Source organism: Stegodyphus dumicola, chromosome 1 (genome assembly GCF_044657685.1).
Source record: "Stegodyphus dumicola isolate Sdum_Otavi_A_Nest chromosome 1, ASM4465768v1".
Taxonomy (NCBI): Eukaryota; Metazoa; Arthropoda; class Arachnida; order Araneae; family Eresidae; genus Stegodyphus; species Stegodyphus dumicola.
In genome coordinates this window covers 95577821-95600082 of record NC_140768.1, presented here as the reverse complement: position 1 = coordinate 95600082, position 22262 = coordinate 95577821, and the positions used below count along the sequence as shown (strand labels likewise).

Here is a 22262-nt window from a genome sequence, read left to right as displayed (position 1 = left end):
CAAGCTCAAAAGAAGTTTTCTTGCATGCATTTATAACAAACCTATGAAATGCTAATATTTTTTCTTCATAATCTGCTGGCATTTTCTGTGCAATAGTTGTTTATGTGTGCATTGATAAGCCTTGCCTTTTCATGAACCTGTAGCACCAGCACTCAGACCCTGAAAAGTTCCGATTCCCTTGTTTTTCTGCAAATCCTTTGGCCTCACTGATTATCATTTTGGTTGAAACATTTATCCCAGATTTCCTCTTATCTATCATGCACATTTTTACGGCATTTTCAAGTTCAGGCCAAGATGAAGCTGGGCATCAAAGGTTATGTTTTTGTTTTTTAGCAGTCTTCAGTTGATCTTCCTGCAGTTGCCAAGTACATATAATTTTTTCGATAGGTGGTGGACTGAAATGCCTTGCTGCTGCTCTGTTTTCAAGCACTTTGGAGTAGTTTAACACTCCTAGTTTATACTGAATTGTATAGCTTAATCTCTTATTTCCTGTAGTCATATTTTCCAGGGTATTTTTTTTAAACAAATAGTTTTAAGCACTGATACCGACACGTTTATACAGAGAAGCATCGATACCGACACGTGTGTCAGCTGAGTCAAAGAAAGTCTATGTAAAGAAGGAAAGGCTCCATAGATGTAATGTGACCGTTGAACCTGTTCGAACTTCAACATCAGCTTCGAGCTTTGGTGCTTTTTGGCGACAGATATTTCACACATGCACAAAATAATTTTGGCAGATGTAGAAAAATTTATGAGTGTCTAGACCTTTATCCGGGCTAAAAATAGCATTCAGTATTGAAAGTTAACCTGTGTCCTTCACGTATAAGATGCAGGTAACTCTTTTGAGACCAAATTTAGGAAAAAAAGGGCGTCTTATATGCCATCAAATACAGTAATTAAAATATATCACCATTATTTTAATTAAATTTATTAATGTTATAATGTTTTTAAAAAATCTATAGAGACATTAGGAATTTTTGGAAGCATGCAAGATGAAAAATTAGCAACCAACTTTCCCAGGAATCTAACCGCGGACCTCTGAAATACCGCCCCAGTGTGCAGAACCACTACACTATGAAGGCGGGAGAAATACCTTATAAATCCACGAAAAATTCCCAGATCTCCGAATTAAAAACTTTTTATAGAAACTGATATTAAAATCACCGAAATGTTGATAAGTCACTAAATTTCAAGCCGTTTAATATATGTAGCGTATTCGGAAACTAAGTACCGTTTCATTCTAGCGCCGTCGCAGCACTGTGGTAGGTGTCCCGCGCATGTGCACTAGTCTTTCTTGTTCACTGACTTTCAATTGTCGCAATTTTGGTTGCTCTATGTTGAGTTTTCAGTTTGCTGTGCACATTCAAAACGTTTAAGACAATTAGTTCTCCCGCTGAGGGTGAGATTCGTGCCGTGATTAAATTTTTGAACGCGAGGAATGTTAAACCGGCCAAAATTTATCATCAAGTGACCAGAAGTTTATGGTGAATACGCGATAAGTGATGGAATGGTGAGAAAGTGGGTAAGAATGTTTAATGCAGGTCGAACAAATGTCCACGCCGAGGCTCGGAGTGGTCGGCCTTCTGTTGTCACCGATGATTTGGTAAGGAAAGTTGATGAAGCAATTCATGAGAACAGACGCTTCACAATGACAACTCTTTCAGAGGCATTTCCACAAATTTCATGTTATCACTTGTTCCTGCACATGAAGCGCGAGCTTGGAGGCAAGCGCTTTGGATCGGACGATGACACGAAAAATGCTGTAGAGTCGTGGTTATCAAAACTGGAAATTTCTTTGACGATGGTATACAAAAACTGGTCACCCGCTATGACAAGAGCTTGATCATTGGCGGAAACTATGTTGAAAAATAGTTTAAGACATGTATTTTCATGTAAAAATAAAATTGGATTCGAAAAAATTGTTTTACTATTTTTTTTTTTTTTTTTTTCAAAACGGTACTTAAGTTTCCAAATACGCCTCGTAAGAATTCACATCTACAAAAGCAGAAAGTTGTTTAAGAGCTCTTCATTAGAAAAAAATGAAATAATTTTTAAATATTTATGTTTCACTTTTTGCTTAGAAACTCCAGTATCCCACCCTTTATATTAGAAATAGGAACAAATTATACCCCATGAACACATTCAAAAGATAATCATATTTGTCAGTGAATAGCCAAAAAAAATTCCTCCAAAATGATAATTCACACTCAAAACAGTAGTTGTAAAAACAAGACAGAAATTTCAGATTATTAAAATTAAGGACCTTCCGACGATTTTGGCAAAAATTTTTAAGGACCAAAATTCGATTTATAAAACTTAACTTAGAAGTTTATAAACTTAACTTAGAACTTAAGAACTTTTAAGGATTGTAGGAACCTTGAATATACATACCCTTGGTCCCAGTAACAAAAAATTAAAAGAAAACTCCAAACTGACTTAAATTCACTTTACAAGGTGCATGATTCATATTATTGAAGTATTATAAACATGATTTCGATGAAAACTGTATTAATATTCCATTAGATTTTCTAAATTATGTCTTTTTGTTAATTTCACTTTGTATTTTTCTTACATTTTTTACGCTGAAAAATTCCCGAGTATCAAAGAAAACCTTTTATTTATCAAAGAAATTTTAAATATGATGAAATTAGAATTAATATTTTTACAAAAGGTCAACGCGCAGTAAGATAGCTTCCTGACAAAACAGGTTTAGGGTAGCCAGAAAATGGCAAGGAAAGGCAGGGTTGCCATATTTGGTGAGAAATCGCTCATTTGGCAACAAAACTGGAGATATGCCATAGACAGAGGGAGAACCTTCTGGAACAAATTCTTACTGGTTTAGTCCAGAATGTTCTTGAACACAAGCCAAAAGCTATATAAACCATGCTGGTACACGGAGAGTCAGTCAGTGTCTCAAGTAGCGAGCTAATAGTGCAAAGTCCATCAAACTAACAGTCAGTGAGCGAGTGTCTTGAAGTATAGTGCCAAATTAGTCATTGAGTGCATTGAGATAGTCTCTCGGTGTATCGCAAGTTAGTGCATCGTCAGGTTTCATCTTAGAGTGTGCTCAGCTCCGAGAACGACTGAACCGAGTCTATGCACTCTTGTGTATTGTTGAGTGCTTTGCGAGTTAAAGCATGGAGAGTCCCGAGAGTACGTAGAATTCCAAGAACGACCAAGCAGAGTTGGGAGCTGTAATCTGGTGCTTTGCAGTGAAGCTGTCTCCACCGTTATAGCCTGAAGTCTGTGTCACTGATTGTTTCAGCATGTTTATAGTAGACAAGAAGAGAAACACGCTAATGTGACAATCAAAATCATAAAAACAACCTTGTATTTAGCGTAAGAATATTGAAACAATCGATTTCGAGGGCAGCTAAAGGTCCCTCCTCATCAGGAGAAAGAAATACCTAGAAAGAAAAATAAAGGGGAAGGAGTCTCAGAAACACGTGGTCCTTATCAGCACTGCACGTGGTTATAAACGGATTTTTAATCAGAGTTACACTGGCCGCCTACTTTTACTGAGCCAGGCTATCTGATCAAACATATAACACAAAGGACAAGAAAAAATAGCGAAGTTAGAAATAGGGAGGGAGGGGCAAATGCACCTTCATGCTCAAAATCTGAACTTCGAATAATGGAAAGCAACCACTGAACAGATATTTATACCCTCTGGTAGTACCAAACGTGAGGAGGTAACACCATCTATCGGCAAAAATAACTGAATTAAGATAGTAGAATTTTAAAGGCATTAGGAAGGACTGGATTGGACTTCAAATCATTAACTAAACATGCTAAATCTTTGTGAATATGAAAAGCCTCAAGAAAATGCAATTCACCTATGGAAGAAGCCTTTCGGATAATTTTTGCAGACCCAAAGTCAAAATTATGGTTAAATGTCCAACTATGATACACTATTGAAGACTTGTTGATTTCTCCTTTTCTGACATAAGATTCATGTTCCTTGATACGAAACTTCAACGCTCTTTTTGTTTGGCCAATATATCTTAAACCTTATTATATCTTTTTATTATTAAAAAGGTGAAATCAACAAATCTTCAATAGCGTATCATAGTTGGACATTTAACCATAATTTTGACTTTGGGTCTGCAAAAATTATCCGAAAGGCTTCTTCCATAGGTGAATTGCATTTTCTTGAGGCTTTTCATATTCACAAAGATTTAGCATGTTTAGTTAATGATTTGAAGTCCAATCCAGTCCTTCCTAATGCCTTTAAAATTCTACTATCTTAATTCAGTTATTTTTGCCGATAGATGGTGTTACCTCCTCACGTTTGGTACTACCAGAGGGTATAAATATCTGTTCAGTGGTTGCTTTCCATTATTCGAAGTTCAGATTTTGAGCATGAAGGTGCATTTGCCCCTCCCTCCCTATTTCTAACTTCGCTATTTTTTCTTGTCCTTTGTGTTATATGTTTGATCAGATAGCCTGGCTCAGTAAAAGTAGGCGGCCAGTGTAACTCTGATTAAAAATCCGTTTATAACCACGTGCAGTGCTGATAAGGACCACGTGTTTCTGAGACTCCTTCCCCTTTATTTTTCTTTCTAGGTATTTCTTTCTCCTGATGAGGAGGGACCTTTAGCTGCCCTCGAAATCGATTGTTTCAATATTCTTACGCTAAATACAAGGTTGTTTTTATGATTTTGAATGTTTATAGTAGTTCTTCAAAGACTGTAAAGTGGTTTGGAGCTGTCTTGAAAAATACTGGCCATTAAAGTGTATTTTGATACTTCAGCTTGGTGCCGTCGTTATTCACTTCAAATCTACGAACCCCGTACAAACGTGAAGATGGGAAAAAAAACCCGCAACAATACTATATGTATATAATTTTGCGGGAATAAACTTTACAATGTTCCATTTATTGATGTAAAACAAAATTAAACACAAATATTAACTGATTAAACATTGGTCAAATCTTCATAAAAAATTATATAATTAAAATAAATGTCTATAGTAGATTAGGATAATTTATGCAAATAAAATGAGGGAGAATGGAATTTGCCAAATTTACATTTCATTTCAGTTAATCTACTGCAGTGGAACATTTTCCTTCCACTCAATATTAAAAATAAATATATTAAAAATTGGAAGATTCATTGATCCAATGCCAGAATGAGATGTTATGAAAAACCAGGAGAACTGGAAAAAGGAGCCCAGGAGAACATAAAATTATAGCTCAAATCAAAAAAGTAATTGCTGTACTTATGTAGCACTTCAACAAATGGATATAAAAAATGCATTAATACTGAGAATTTATTAGTTTACAAAACATACCTGACAATATTTTTGTGCTTCAACTCTTTTAATAAGCAAATCTCCCGTAATGCAGAACTTGGGACACCCTAAGAACAAAACAATAAAATTTTTAAAAAATTAGAAAAAGAAAAATTTAGTAATTGTACATACAAATAAACAAAATGTATTGACATAAGAAAATATTTGGTACAGTACAAAGTCTGAGATCTGGACTTGTCAGGACTTCAGCGATCCCAGATTTTTTATTTTTCCGGATATTAGATCATTAGTTTAAATCTAGTAAAATGACATCTAGAGATTATAAAATTAAAAATATGAAATCATGATTTATAAAATAATGAAGCATTTGTGATCTAAAAGGTATCAAAATTTACAACAAAAAACTTAATATTTATATTATAATGTATTTTTCTCCCTCTTTTTGGCATGCCTTTGTGGTGTAATGGTTAGCACACTCGACACACATTCGAGAGGTCCAAGAGTCCCAGCGAGGGCAACAATAATTTTTCATGTATTCCTGCTTCCAAAAAACCTAATGACTCTAAAATATGTTTACTTTATTAAACATTTCTTACAATGTACATTGTTTAAGTTGCTTTGATTTTTGTGCTAATACTTTCTTTTTAATTCTACACACAGATATAACTTCTTGTTCAGTTACTAAGTTCCATTGTTTAAGTCCTGTAATTTCTGAGTCGAGAATTCAGACTAACTTGTCAATCGAAATTTTTTCTTTTTCAATAACTTCTGTGTCACTTTCTACACTATCAGGAGCGGTATTTTCTGGATCTAGAACCATACTACAGATTTTACCGTCCTTTAATTGATTGGGGATTGGGGCATTATCATCGCAATGAAAAATTTCTGTTAACTCTTCTTCTTCCCTAAACTCTGCCGCTCGATTCGGCCATGGGAGCTCTGGCTTTATGTGAATAACAAATCAGTTACTCTCAATTCAAATAGCACTAAATCTAATCTTTTGGCCTATGAGTATCATTAACAAAATCTATTTTTAGCATATAGAAAGAAATGTTTGTTAAATCTTTTCTCATCAACATTTTTTACTGCATATAACTTAAATCTGTAGTCGATAATAGTCTTTGTTGTTCAATTACTAATATAAAAAAGTTGTTTAGGAATCACTGCAAAAGTCATCACTTAACTTGTCATGTATTGATAAACATGCCATGATAAAAGCAAAATATAATAATGATTCGCCAGGTTGGCGCCAGGAATATAAATATTAGTTGTAAAAACAATGTTTGTTTGGATGTATGCCAAGCAGATACACAGCTATGGAGTCAAATTACTGATCAAACAAATTTATGCTAAAATGATTATTTCTTCAATAATGAGATATTTTATTTAGTGCCGAAGTGAGATTAAGAATCGGGACTCTCCGTATGTTTTATTATGAGGCAGGAAATAAATCAAATGTGCATGCGTAAAGCATACACCCCCAAAAAATCTTAAAAGAAATTGGTTGGTGGCGCCTTTGAGGTCCGGACTTTAGATCCTTCTGGACACTGGACTTCCAGATCTCGGACTTTGTATTATACTTGTTTTCTAGAGTGGAATTGGCGAAAAAGTGAATTTGGCAAATTTCTGCAATGGCAAGAAACAGTTACCTCATCTACACATGTGCGAGAAACAAATCATTAATTGGTTTTTTACCACATTTTGCCAATATAAAGCCATTTCAATGTAAAATGCTTGTTAGATAATGTAAAATATTCATATACATTTTCAAACTTCCATCTATGGAAAAATAAGTTGTAATGATGTTTGAAGCATTACTAGCAGCAGTTGCTATACTATTGCCACCAGAAAGAGTCTGTGACAAATGAATTTTATATATACATACACACAATAAAGCAAAACAACATGAAAAAGTCATACAGCACAAAGTCCGAAATGATCTAAAATTAGGACCTCAAAGCCACAAGCAATTTTTTTTCCTGTATGCTTTGCACATGCACATTTGATTTTTCCTTCCATAATAAAATATGTGGAGATTTTCACTTAAAAATTCCGATTCTTAATTTCACTCAGGCACTAAATAAAATAACCTCATTACGGAAAAACAATCATGTAAGCATAAATTTGTGAGTCTAAACTTTTTTTTTTATATTAGTAATTGAATAACAAGAGTATGGCAACTTTTTCTGCTAACATTAAGCTTGGCTATGATTATAGATTTTTAAATGCTCTAACAAATGTTGACGAGGAAAAATTCAACAAAAAATTTTTTTCATATCCTAAAAATAGATTTTGTTAATGAAACTCATAGGCCAAAAGATTACATTTAGTGTTATTTCAATTAAGAAGAACTGATAACCCATAAACCCAGAAGCGGCGGCAGAATATGTCAGCACCGGACGACAGAATTTAGGGAAGATGAAATTTTTGCAAAATTTGGGGAACCACCAAGCGGCAAAATTAAGGGATGAGAAGTTTTTATAATGCAAACTTTTCATAATCGGAAAACATGCACGACCTCGAGTATTTAAAGGAGTAACGATTTTCCCTGTTATATATCGTACAAATAAAAGAGCATGGATGATACACACGTGAATGAATGATTGGTTTGAAAATCATCTTATACCCGGGGATTGTAAACATTTGAATTCGGTATTTACCTGATGACTCAAAAATAGTCCTGATTGTAGACAACTGTTTGGCTCATACTTTACTTAAAGTTTTGGTGAAAGATAATATATCCGTATTATTCTTCCCGAGCGGCAAAATTAAGGGATGAAAAGCATTTTATGATTTAGGAAAAGCACTGGGATGCAAAGTTTAAGTGCGGTGAAAATTTAAAACTTAGAAACGCGCTTTGTAGCAGAATTTAGGACCCTTACAGACTGCACCATGCGGTATTTAGTGCCGGCCCTAAATAAAGCGTTAAGTATATGTGGAAGTTTATTTATTCAGGACTCGGATTAGTTTTAAGCATTTGCAAGAAATAAACATAGATATAGTACAATTCAGGCTTAATTCAGTACGCGATATGAGCAAGACAAAATTTGGCAAAACAACTTGGCTTTGAAACAACTTGGCTTTCGTCGCCAATAATGTATAATGGTCGCTATTAAGCTAGACTAAAATTATCTATACTGGTTCTAAGGCATTTCAGTTAGCACTGCACTGCTCCCTGATCTTCTAATTTGATCCAGCTTATTATTTTTTGCAAACTGTTATTATAACGGACTGTTATTGCAGACTGTTATTTTATAAAAACTAAGCTTGAACTTTTGATTATGTCGAAAAGAGTTTCCAATTCTGGAGCTACCAAAGGATCTACAAGGAGAAACCATGTTTCAATGTCTAGTAAACAAAAACTGGAATTGCTGCAAAAAATGGAAAATTCTTATCCATCTCAAAATTGTGCGAGGACTCTGGCATTGGAAAGTCAACTTATATGACATAAGAAAAAAGAAAAAGGAACTTTTTGAATTTTTGGTGGAAGCAATTTAAATTGAAAGAAATGTTTAATAGAGTAAACGAATAAATATTAAGCTTTTTTTTTGTAAATTTTGATACCATTTAGATCACAATTGTTCTTTATTTCATAAATTAAGATTTCATATTTCTAATTGCATAATTTCCGCATGCTATCTTACCAGATTTAAATTGATGATCTAATATCTGAAAAATCCCTAATACAGAAACGCCGAAGTCCCGACGAGTCCGGACTTTGTACTGTAATAAAATAAAAAAGTTCACAGAAATTAATAACTGGAGGCATGTCAGTTCAAACGATAATTCTGCTGATGTGATTTCAAGAGATGTGAATACAAATAAAATTGAAAGTTTTCATTTATGGTTAGTTGGTCCATCATTTTTGCCCAACGAAGCAGAATTTAAACCATGGCACGTAGCAGATGTAGAGAATACGCAGCTTTATTTGTGAGAATTGAATAATGTTCTCAATGAATTTAGTGTATCTATGCAGGGATTAGATAACCTTGATATTATTAATAGCGGTTCATCATTCAGCAAATATCAAAGAGTGTGTCTTAATTATCAAAGAGTGATGTTTGCTGAATGATGGCTTGGTGTTTACACTTTATTGAAAATGTAAGAATTTGAAATGAATACATCTTGAAATTGTAGGCCATTTATCAAATGATGAACTGTCTTGTGCCTTGATGTACATTTTGAAAAAAATTTCCTGAAGAAATTCAACACAGGGAAAGCATTTGCTGTATGCTAGTAACTCGGTAAATCTATGCCCATTTCTGGACTCTAAAGGAATATTAAGAGTTGGTAACAGGGCCGGCGGAAGCGGGCCTGCAAGGCCTTTTTTGCAGGCGGGCGCCGACCAGTGGACCGACACTGAGCTATATTTTTAATGCAAAAGAATTTGCACTTACAAGCGAAGAAAAATAAATGTACCTTAAATGCTACACAGGACAGGGACTATGGGTGCTTGCGTCCCCCACCTTTCTTTTTTACAGAAATATTTGCAGGGGCATTGTTATTTGGTTAACTTTTGCCGTGAGCTGGTATCTGTTTTGTTTTCGGTGCTGTTGTGGCGTTGCACAAATGGGTTGAAGTAAGACTTAGCTGGTGTTTGGGAAGAGAGAAGTTTCCGGGTCATTGTACACGAAGCACTTGGCAAGCATCTAAGTTTGACCCATCACAGGTCAAACCTTTCCTTGTCCTTTGTTAGAAAGATGCTAATTCTTCACCAACTGCTCGAAAACGTTATCATAAAGGTTATTGTTTTAGTTTCATATTAGCTTCTTTTTTTTTTTTTTACTTTTTCTCTTTATTTAACAGATGTCATGATTTATTTTAAAAGAAAGATTTTTAGATATTTAATAATTAGAATTGAATTAATTTTAAGTGTTTTCTCCCCGTGCTTTTCTATTACCTCCTTTTTTTTCTTACGGTGTAGTTGAGGTTTAGCTGTGCACCGGAGGATTAAATCACACCACATGAGTTTCCCCTCGGGTCTCATCACATAAGACTGAAAAACTTCTCACTAAATTTCCCCCTTTTTTTTTTTTTTTCAAAACCAGTACTTTAAAGTCCAGGATCGGCGACGCTGCTTCATTATCCTTTATACATTCATTTGCAATTATAAACTCCTGCTGAAAATCGATTTAATATCTTTATTTAACAGATGTTATGATTTATTTTAAAAGAAACATTAGATATTTAATAATTAGAATTGAATTTTAAAATTTAAATTTCAGTGTGAAATTTTGATTACATGGAAACAGAAGAAATCATCCGATGTGCAAAATTCTAAATGCAAGGCTGAAAATAATGCTGCTCTTCAGAAGCAGGCAGACCCAATGCATCATTTCATAAAGGAGACGAAGACTACTGCGGACGTAAATGATGTTCATATTTAATCAGGAGGAGAATCATCTACAAAAGAATACACATCATTCAGCCAAAGAACATCAACTACATTGGATGAAGTTATTGAAAGGACTGATGAAACTCTAATGGAAGAGAATGATGATCCAAGCATGGAATTAAATGAATATTTAAAGATTATCCAGATAATTCGATGGAAGAGGCTGGCATAAATGAAAATTCCTTGCTTTATATTGATTTTGATGATCCTGTAAAGTGGCCAACTCTTAGCAACAAAGTGAGAATGATTTGTCTGAAATGGGGCCTATTCAAAGGAAAGGTTTAATGTATCCGAAAAGTAATAATGGACGTAAATTTAGTGATACATATTACAACAGAAAAATGGAAAACGGAGAATTAGTTCCCCTTACATGGCTACTATATTCCATAAATATAAATTCTGTTTTTTTGCTTTTGTTGCAAGATATTTGCATCGATTGACAGTAGTATCCTCCTAAAAGGCTACAATGATTGAATAAATGTATCTAAAGCCCAGAAAAGGCATGAGACTATTGAGCACATATGAAAAATTTCTTAAAAGGGAAAGAGCTTGAGAAAAATTAAAAAACTAAAGCAGCAATTGATTCCCAAATACAAGAGATGTACGAAAATGAAAGAAAAAAAAGGGGGTGGAATTTGGTTAAATGTATTAGGAAGCTCATCTGATGTGCTGTACCAAAAAGACAACGGAAACTTGTTAAAATTAGTGGATTTGTTTGCAAAATTCAATCTAGTTATAGAACTTCACGTAGATAGAGTATTATGACCTAAAGGTAGCAACAGTTCATTATCTAAGCAAAGACAGTCAAAATGAAATGCTGCAAATTATTTACAATAGTCTAAGAGAAAATCCTACTATCTCTTCAAAAAGCGAAGTATTAATCTACAATTTTAGATTGTACTCCCGATATTAGTAAAACTGAACAGATGAGTCTTGTCATACATTTCGTCTACTGCAGTGATGGAGTGGTAGAAATCAAGGAGTATTTTTAGGCTTTCTTAAAGTTGATGATTCTGCAGGTAACGGCCAATGTGAGACAGTAATGGAAATGTTGAAAATGTGGAACATTTTCCTTGATGCTGTGGGAGGCCAGGAATATGACTACTGAGCAAATAATGAAAGAGAAGAAAATAGGTCTTTAAAACAATAGCTTAAAAATAAATCTTAATGCTTTTTATGTTTCTGGTGCCGCTCATAGCTTAAATTTAATGATTAACGATGCAGCAAAGGTTGCAGATACAGTTAGTTTGTAGAGTTCCTCACTTTGTAATTCTAAGTTACAGTTGGAAGTGAAGAATATTAAAAACTGATAAGCGAATAATCGCTTGAGTTTGTGTGACAGGAAACAAGAAGATAGAAGGGTAAACTAACCCTTTATTATTCTAACTAAAGTTTAACAAAACTCCGTCTTGGAGTGTACAATAAAGCCAAAACTTGGGCTTGAACTTAAGAAACTAAGAATTAAACTAAACTAATCTTAACTAAAGAGATATAGCCGAAGCTATCAAGATTCTAACAGAGTTGGTCCCTTAACGTTAATAGACTGCGAAGCTATCAAGGGCCTAAAGTACGGCCGAGAGTGATAATAGCTTACGAGAAAGTAGCTTAAAAAGGCGGACGCGTGCAGCAAGAATGCCTGGTATCTCTCTCTCTAAGATCTAAGAACTTCGCGGTTAAATACCACTCTTCCTCATTATGTATTCAGACGTGATTCTAAAACTACGTTCTGGCCGGAAGTAGTAAGTTGAAGTTAAGAATCGATAGGAAACAAACTTTAACTGAACATTTAACTGTTAATAAAATTAACATAATCCTTACAAGCTTTTTTTCGACAATTTAAGAATTATGCAATTTATTTTTTTCTTCTGGCGATGGGCAATTCTTTCTTTTAAAAAAACATTTTCTGTTTAACCTTAAAGCCCCTCTCAAACACTTGATGGGAAAGCAAAATTGAAGCCATTCTATGTTTAAGATATCAACTAGGAGAAATCTGTGATGCTCATTTTGAAATATCCGAAGGTGAATGGTTTTCAAAAGAAGTGCAACATGCAGCACAAAGTCTATGTCCCAAAATCAAGGATTATAAATTTATTAGTTCCTTGATACTTTGCCACGATTTGCGTAACAGAATTAATCCTGGCAGCAAACAATTGCAAGCAAAGGGTTTGAGTGTTACACTAGCCTTAAAGACAGTAAGATAAAAGCATTCATTGAAGAATATAGAAGTGACACTAATTATAAAAGTATTCTTGAGAAAGCCAAAGAACTTAGTGAAGAAGAGGATGGCGAGCAATAGTTTAAAACTGTTGAAGAAGTCGGACGATAGAAAAAGAAATGTCACTTCGATTACGAACATTCTGATGAAAATCCTTAATCTCCATAGGAGAGAAGTTTAGGGGAAATGTCTTTTTTAGAATTTTGGATATTGCTTGGGTATCATTAAATGAAAGGTTTTATGCAATGGAAAAATCACAGAGTTAATTTTACTTTCCTGGGTAATTTATCAGAAATTGATAATGCAAATTTGAAAATAAAATGCAGTAAATTAGAAAACTTGTTACAGTGTGGTGACAATAAAGATATTAACACAGACCTTTATGACGAAATAGTAGCTTTGAAAGATATTTTCACAACCAGTATGAATGACACATTCGATATTCTGAACTTAATTGTGTCAAATAATTTGTGCTTCCCAAACTTGAAGATCATACTGAGAATACTACTTAGCATTCCTGTTAGTGTTCCTAGTAGCAAAAGATCATTCTCCAAATTAAAATTGATCAAGACATGTTTATGGTGAAATATATCGCAAGAAAGACTCATAAATTTAGCTTGATTGCCACTGAAAATGAAATCTGTTAGGAGATAAGATGCAAAAGAAATTATAGAAAAGTTTGTAAATATGATAAGCAGAAAAATAAATTATTCTCGTTAAATTGTTAAAAAAATTTCAACAAAACTTTCTTCAAAACATCCTTCCCCTATAGGGAAATTTTAAAAAAAGTCGGGGGCGAGGACTTCATCTATTTTGCAGGCGGGCACCGGATAACCTTGCACCGGCGCTGGTTGGTAAATGTTTAAAAAATTCTTCACAAGGACTTCATCAGAAACATCTAATAGTATTACTACTTAATAATCATAATTTTACAAATCTTGTTATTAATTATTATAATGTTTTGTATTTTCATGTAAGTGCAGAAGGAATTATCTCTTTCATTAGAATAAGATTCTGGATCATCATGGTTAGGAATGTTCTGAGAAAATTACTGCATAAATGTACAGCTTGTCTGAAGGTAAATTGCACAGCGTTCCAATGGCAGAATTGCCATCATCTTGAATTACTCCTTCGATAGTATTTAATAACATAGGTACTGATTTGTACTGCCCCTTTCACCGTAAGAACTTCTTCAGGCAGAACAAAGAATTTTAACAGATGTTTTGTTTGTATTTGTGTATGTGTTTTCCTGTTAAGGCTATTCATTTTGAAATTTTTATGGAATAACCAGTGAAACCTTCCTTGGTGCAATAAAAAGATTCATAGCAAGATTCATTCATTTAAATATCCAGTACACCTAACAATCTAGATGGAATAGAAGGTGAATATTTATTTATGGATCAGTGATGATGAAGATGAAACAGAGCTGAAGATATAATGGAAGATGAATATGGGCAAACTTTTCATGTTATCTGTTAATGAATATTTTTAAGTCTTAATTTTTACATGCTCATCTTTTCCTTATTTTTACAGCTATCATTTTTATTTCTTCTGCATAACACACAACCGTGAATTTCGATCTTGTTTTTTGCATGAAAAGTACATATATAACTGAATATATGGTATATAAATACAGTTAAATACCAAAAATCCGCCGACCTGAAATCTGCGTTGCCTCTAAAAATACAGTACAAAGTCCGTAATCCGGACATCCATTATCCGGAATGATCTATAATCTGAACCTCAAAGCCACAAACATTTTTTTGGTATGCTTTATGCATGCGTGTAATGTGTTTACGCATGCGCATTTAATGTATAACGGACGGTATAAGCTAGACTAAAATTATCTTTACTGATTCTAAGGCATTTCAGTTAATGTTGCAGATTGCGCTGTTGCTTAATCTTCTAACTGGATCTGGCTTATTATTTTTTGCAGACTGTTAGAGCAATTTTATAAAAATTAAGCTTGAACTTCTTAAACAACTTACATTGAAAGAAATGTTTAATAAAGTAAACAAATAAATATTAAGCTTTTTTTTTTTTTTTTTTTTTAAATTTTGATATCCTTTAGATCATAATTGCTCTTTATTTCATAAATTACGGTTTCATATTTTTAATTGTATAATTTCTGCATGCCATCTTAGATTTAAATTTATAAAATTTAATAAAATTTTAATTTAATAAAAGATTTAAATTGATGATCTATAATCCAGAGAAAAAACCCTAATCTGGAATCGTCGAAGTCCCAATGAGTCCGGATTACAGACTTTGTACTGTATAAACATTTAGCTTATAGGTTACGGAAACCGCAACATGGAGTACGAATTATTGAAGAAAAAATACTTACTGGATAATGACGTCATAATTACCGAATAATAATGAGTCATAACAAAAATACCAAATTATTGATATCATAAGAGTTTTTTTCCCTCCAATCTGCATCGAGGTAAAAAAGTAGACGAGGTTAATCTTCGGATTATGGTAACTTGGCGATTTTTTTGGCGACCAACCCTGCAGCAACCTGGTAGTTTTTTTACGCCATTTTTGTTTTCACAAAGTAAAGGCTTTTTTTTTTTTTTTTTTTTACTCAACATTTTTTTCCAACAATCTGCTAGCTGAATTACGCTTATGCTAGAACTTTTATGGAACAAAAGTGCTTAATCATGACGAAGATTAGGTGCGAAATTGAGAGAAAGTGCAGAATCGCCCACTGCTTGCTGCGTTCTTAAGAATTGCACATACACAGTATCATCAATGTACACGTCGACCTATTTTCACTTCAAAAAAATCCCAGAATTGCACAAAAATGGCATTGCGCACACTCTTGTACATCCATGTACACTGCTAAAGTTCTAGCTAGTAACCTTGATTGCCTTACCAAAATGTCGCCAAACTACCTGTTATCATATTCCAAAGATTAGCTGCAGACGATTAACTCAACTCTTCTTCCAAGTTCAGGCTTCACATTGTTATACGTTCCGAGATTCGTTATTTCATGATATTGTTTAGTGATGTCATTTTTTTTAAAATCCAGATACATTGTGGATAAATTAAGAATATTTTAAATTTCAGCGCTTTTTAATATAATGACAGATAAGAAACGCACTCGTGATTTTACTGCTTGCAACGTTGAAAAAACCTAAACACGTTGCATTGACGATAATGAAAAAAGTGGAAATTCTGCTAAAGATGGAAGCAGGTGCTACTGCTCGGTTTATAGCAGAATCGTATGGAATTGTCACACGGACTGTGTATGATATATGTATGATATATGATATATGTCACACGGACTCTGTATGATAAGGATGAATGTCCAAAATGTGGGAATGAAATGAGATTGTGTGAAAGGAAAGATAGTACAGATAAGTTTGAATGGTGGTGAAAGAAATCTGGTGAAAATGGACATTTTGTGAAACGGAGTGTAAGGAAGGGTACGTGGTTTGCTGAAAGTAGTTTGAAAGTACTTGGTGAAATTTTATTAATTTCTTATTACTGGGTGAATAGACTGCCAGTTGACTACTGGATTTCGGATTTAGAAATTAGCAGTAGTACTGCAGCCGATTGGAACTCTCTCTGAAGGAAAGTGTGCGTGCCATGTAATGAAGATTTTGAAGAAGATTAGGTAAGTTAGTGTTTTTAATCATTTGAGGATATTATTTTTATGCATTGTTCTAAATGTAAGGAGTAAATAAATTAATACGGTATTATTGGAAAATTGTTATTAGCAATGATTTAGTTTAAAGTAATTAGGATTGTAATCTAATTTTTATTAATTTAATGTATGTGCTTATTTATATTTTAAGCACTGTTTTTTAATTTAATTAGATTTTAATTTAATGATCGTGATTTTGTGAGTTATATGTTCGTAGTATTTTGGAATACGTTTGAGTAGTATACGTTGAGTATTTTTATGCATTTTCGTGAAATTTTTTCTAATTTATGAGAAAAAAGCAGTGTACATAGATATAGTGAAGAGTGTGCGCAATGCCATTTTTGTGCAATTCTGGGGTGTTTTTTTAAATAAAAATAAGTCAACGTGTACATGGTTTGGTTATATTTTAATTAAATGATAGTTATTTTGTGAATTTTATGTTTGTAGCAATTTGGTATACATTTCAGTTGAAGTAAACGTGCATGGAAATAATTTAAATATTTGATACTAAGTATTTGTAACCATTTTTAATGTTTGTGGTAGAAATTCGTTGGTGACGTTTATAATATAATAGATAATTTAGAGGTAAAAGTTTTTGGATATATTATTTATTTTATACGTGGAAATGTTCGTCCTTGGAAAGGGTATATGCTTTTTCGCGATGAGGTAATTTCATATATGTTCTTTTTACCGGATTTAAAGATTCACAAAATTTTCATGCATTTTCGTGAAATTTTTCTAATTTATGACAAAAAGCAGTGTATATGGATATAGTGAAGAGTGTGCGCAATGCCATTTTTGTGCGATTCTGGGATGATTTTTTTTAAGTAAAAATAAGTCGACGTGTACATGGTTTAGTGATATTTTAATTAAATGATAGTTATTTTGTGAATTTTATGTTTGTAGCAATTTGGTATACGCTTCAGTTGAAGTAAACGTGCATGGAAATAATTTAAATATTTGACACTAAGTATTTGTAACCATTTTTAATGTTTGCAGTAGAAATTCGTTGGTGATGTTTATAATATAATAGATAATTTAGAGGTAAAAGTTTTTGGATATTTTATTTATTTTATACATGGAAATATTCATCCTTGGAAGGGGTTATATCCTTGGAAAAGTACATCCAAGTATATCCATCCTTGGAAAGGGTATATACTTAATTAATTCGCGATCAGGTAATTTCATATATGTTCTTTTTACCGGATTTAAAGATTCACAAAATTTTCATGCATTTTCCTGAAATTTTTCTAATTTATGACAAAAAAGCAGTGTACATGGATATAGTGAAGAGTGTGCGCAATGCCATTTTTGTGCAATTCTGGGATTGGTTGATCTTTACAATATGGTAACTGGTAGTTTGGCGACATTTTGGAGGCGACAAAGGTTACTACCTGGGACTTTGGTAATAATGTGAGCGGTACTCAGTTCCGATTACGCATTATTTTGCGTGAGGGAAATGAGAGATCATGGGATATGTCATGTGATATTAATGGACGAATTACGGTTCTTTAATCGGAAAAGGGGGGAAATCGGGAAAAAATCTGGAAATTTAGTATTTAGCTTTATTCTGTGTTGTGTGAAACAGTGTTGGTTAATTTTTGGATCCCATGGCCCTAACTAAAGTGAATTCGAAATGGGTATTTAGGTATTGTGATAAAGAGAAGTTTGCTTTTTATTTAACTGAGGAAGTATAGAGGAAAAATTCGCAGAAAATATCTTTCAATAATTTTATTGAATGAATTAAAAAAGTGTATCCGCCACGTAATCAAGATTCTGAAGAAGATTAGGTAAGTTAGTATTTTTAATTATTTGAGGATATTATTTTTATGCATTGTTCTAAATGTAAGGTGGAAAGGAATTTGGTATTATTGGGAAAATTGTTATTAGCAATGATTTAGTTTAAAGTAATTAGGATTGTAAGGTAATTTTTATTAATTTAATGTATGTGCTCATTTATATTTTAAGTAGTGTTTTTGAATTTAATTATATTTTAATGAAATGATAGTTATTTTGTGAATTTTATGTTTGTAGAAATTTGGTATACGTTTTAGTTGAAGTAAACGTGCATGGAAATAATTTAAGTATCTGACACTAAGTATTTGTAATGGTTGCGGTATGAATTCGTTGATGACGTTTATAATATAATAGATGATTTAGAGGTAAAAGTTTTTGGATATTTTATTTATTTTATATGTGGAAATGTTCATATTTGGAAAGGGTAAATACTTTTTCGCGATCAGGTAATTTCATATATGTTTTTTTTACCGGGTTTAAAGATTGAGAAAATTGTCATGTATTTTCGTGAAATTTTTCTAATTTATGAGAAAAAAGCAGTGTACATGGATATAGTGAAGAGTGTGCGCAATGCCATTTTTGTGCAATTCTGGGATGTTTTTTTAAGTAAAAATAAGTCGGTGTGTACATGGTTTATGTGTATGTGTTATTTTGAAAAACGCGTAAGGAGTATGGTATTGTGCACTTTTTCCCAATTTTGCAGTGAATATTTGTCATGATTAAGCAGTTTTGTTTGATAAAATTTCTAGCATAAGTGTAATTCGGCTAGTATATTGTTGGAAGAAGTGTTCAGTAGATAAAAAGAAAAGAAACATGTCTTTACTTCGTGAAGACAAAATGGCGGCAGGAAAAAAAAATAGAGGGTTGCTGTAGGAGAGTTGGTTGCCAAATTTTCGCCAAGTTACCATAATGTAAAGATCAACCCTGGGATTTTTTTTAAGTAAAAATAAGTCGACGTTTAAATGGTTTATGTGTACGTGCTATTCTGAAAACGCGCAAGGAGTTTGCGATTGTGCACTTTTTTCCAATTTTGCAGTTAATTTTGATCATATTTTCTGTATTAAATGTGTACCTTATATGCCAGAATAAACAGTAAATTGTAATTTTTTTAATGCATACAGAAGTTTTTGTCGGAGAAAATCATCAAGCAGATGCTCAATATTTCTCAAAATTAAAAATAATGCAAAGAAATTCAGAGGCCATAAATATATCGTATGATACAATATATAGTAATTCCATGCCAAACTACAATCAAATATTTGAATTAGTAAAAAAAAAAAACTATCTTGGATACAAATGCATTCAGCTATAGTTTATGTGCTTATATTCAGAGCACACATATTAATTTGGCATCACTTAAAAATTACAACCAACATATGTATTCGTATGCAAATATTATGAACACAACAAAATAACATAAATGCACATTTTGAAAATAAATAGCATAGGATGGAATTAAAAATATTCAAGATTAAAAGCACTTACACCTTTTGTAACATCTAGCATTTTTCAAAGAAAACCTTATCCAATAACTTACAAACTGATCAACTTAATTTAAATTCACATTATTTGCACAAGACAAAACAAACAGGAAAATAAATTTAGTAAAATAATGATAAAAGTAGAGAACGTAATCAGATTAATATTTACTTCATCATCATCATCCAAACGCACTCTTTTCAGAGCTACTATTTCTTGAGTTTCTCGATTTTTAGCTTTAAATACAGTTCCGTAAGTTCCTGAAATAAATATTTAAAAACTGATAATCTGCACTGAAGCACTAAAAAAATACACAGGTATACTAAAAGCTTTAACTATACCAAGCCAAAAACCTATGAAAAATTTTTACATTCTTCATGCTAAAATATTTGGCCTAAAATCTGTTCATCTTAACGAATGTTAATATTTAACGGTATAACAGAAATTATACAAATATTTCGGTTAAAAAAATTACAGAATAGTTCATAATATAGTGCATTAATTATTATTCGCTATTATATAATTTATTATTCACTATAAAAATTCATAAATGAAAATAACCTTCGCCAATCTTCTCCAATTTTTCATACTTTTGCATTATAACCATCGAATTTCATCACAAATCAATTTTAAACTTAATTACACTTAGAATTCTGTTGCCATCTATTACCCCTAAACATAAAAGCATACTATTCAATTCAGCAGATTAAAAAAAAGCTGCGTCCACATGTCCGATGTCGGAGAGTTACCGGAATGTTAGATGTCGGATCAGTTGCGCAGAAACAGTTTTGAGATAACTGCGCTTTCCGAACAATCGCGCAGAAATATTTGTTTACATAGTCTTCTGATTTTGTTTCAAGGTTCGTAGAAGGTCTACTACCAAAGAATTTGTAAGGGCAAGAATTCTTTGCTACTACGGACCTTGGGACCTTGGTAAGTCCGTAGAAAGAACAAGCGCCTGGCCCCAGCCACCACCCCAAGCTCTTATTGGACACGACTTCTGATTTCATACAGTGACGAAAAGAATTCTCCGCGGCATTATTGTGAGCCAAAAGCTTGAGCCCATGGTAATTTTAGCGCTGAAACAGGCGAAGCGCTGGCCGACGATAGAATAATTTGCCATATTTGGGAAAAAAATTACAAAAATAAAAAGCAGTTTCAGAAATATGTTGTTAATATACATAGTATTAGAAAAATCGTGCAAATTGATGTGCAGGCGATAACCGTTTAGCAGTATTTTTGTCATTAGATGAATATCGTTTGACAATAAAAGAATTTTATAAGATAAAAAGTGACTTTTTATAAGATAAAAAGTGATAAAAGTGACTTAAGATAAAAATGATCACTTTTTATAAGTATAAAACACTTTTACGATAAAACTTTTTATAAGATATAAAAGTTAAGAAAGAAAACAATAATGCATAAGAAAACAGCATGATAACTCCAATTGACAAAGTCCAATAAACGATATTATTAGTGCTTTAAAAATATCTTATCACTTTATCTTATTTTTAACCATAAATGAAGAGAAATTAATGCCTAGAATTAGAAAGAAAAACATTAATCTGACTACGAGCAATTTTAATACCAAACAATAAATGAAAGGAAGGTTATTTAGTTAAAAAACAATTAATTTTTATAAAGCAATAACTAGCTTTTACATTTATATCACTTTTAAAACACTTTTCTGCAAAATAAACCGCTAATTCATGAAAACTGCGGCAGACATTATTTACACAGTAAGAGTTAAGTGCTATTAAATATATAAATTAAGTGCTATATATTAAGCATTAACAATTTATATAAAAAGTGCCGACATATTTCGTTTTCGTAGGTTCGTTTTAATTGCAAATATTCTGTTACATTGCACAAATTCACATTAACACAGGACATAACCAAATCCGAAGTAGTTATAAGTTCCCCTTGCCAAAATTATTGTGTATCCTGGGAGCTGCTATTGTAAAAAAACAAATTTCTTTCTTTTAAATTTCTAGTTTCTAGCGAAAAAGATTTGTAAAAGATTGGCCTCGCGTTAGATTCTAGAGTTAAAAGTTTTCAACAAGGTCGTTTTAGACCTCAGTTTCAAACTAATTAACTCTGGCGGGAAGTATGTAAGGATCTTAAGTTTTACTAACGTTTATTTTATTTTAAATCTTTACTACCACTTCTTATTTTCTACTTCCGGCCAGAATTATAAGCGTTAAGGTTTTTATGCAAAGTTTGTCTGGCGAACGTCAAGTATTTAAGTTGTGGCTTTTTGCCAAGCGAGAGAGAGGAAGCAGGGAGTCGAAGCGGGCCGCTTACCTTAGAAGTTACGCAGTTGCTTGTTGCCTTCCAGGCCAGAGGTTTTAATCCTCTTGATAAATTTAAACGTATTGTAGTGTTCACAGTTCTCTGTACAGTCGGTCACAAAAGTATTCGAACACCGGTACCCTATCAGAAAATGACAAGATGGCGTTTTTTTTTCTCTT

General features: G+C 32.8%; 1 protein-coding gene across 1 annotated transcript in view; it reads right to left on the bottom strand.

Moving 5' to 3' along the window:
* Window positions 1–20763, bottom strand: part of Cdk5 (Cyclin-dependent kinase 5) — a 111288-nt gene extending 90525 nt beyond the window's left edge. Inside the window, exons 1-3 of the mRNA XM_085817880.1 lie at window positions 20353–20763; window positions 19963–20051; window positions 5293–5360 (exon numbers count right to left, since the gene is read on the bottom strand). Of these exons, the coding sequence (XP_085674006.1) occupies window positions 5293–5360; window positions 19963–20051; window positions 20353–20398 (203 nt within the window). The 5' untranslated portion in view covers window positions 20399–20763. The remainder of the gene's footprint in view (window positions 1–5292; window positions 5361–19962; window positions 20052–20352) is intronic.
* Between the last annotated feature and the right edge of the window lie 1499 nt (window positions 20764–22262).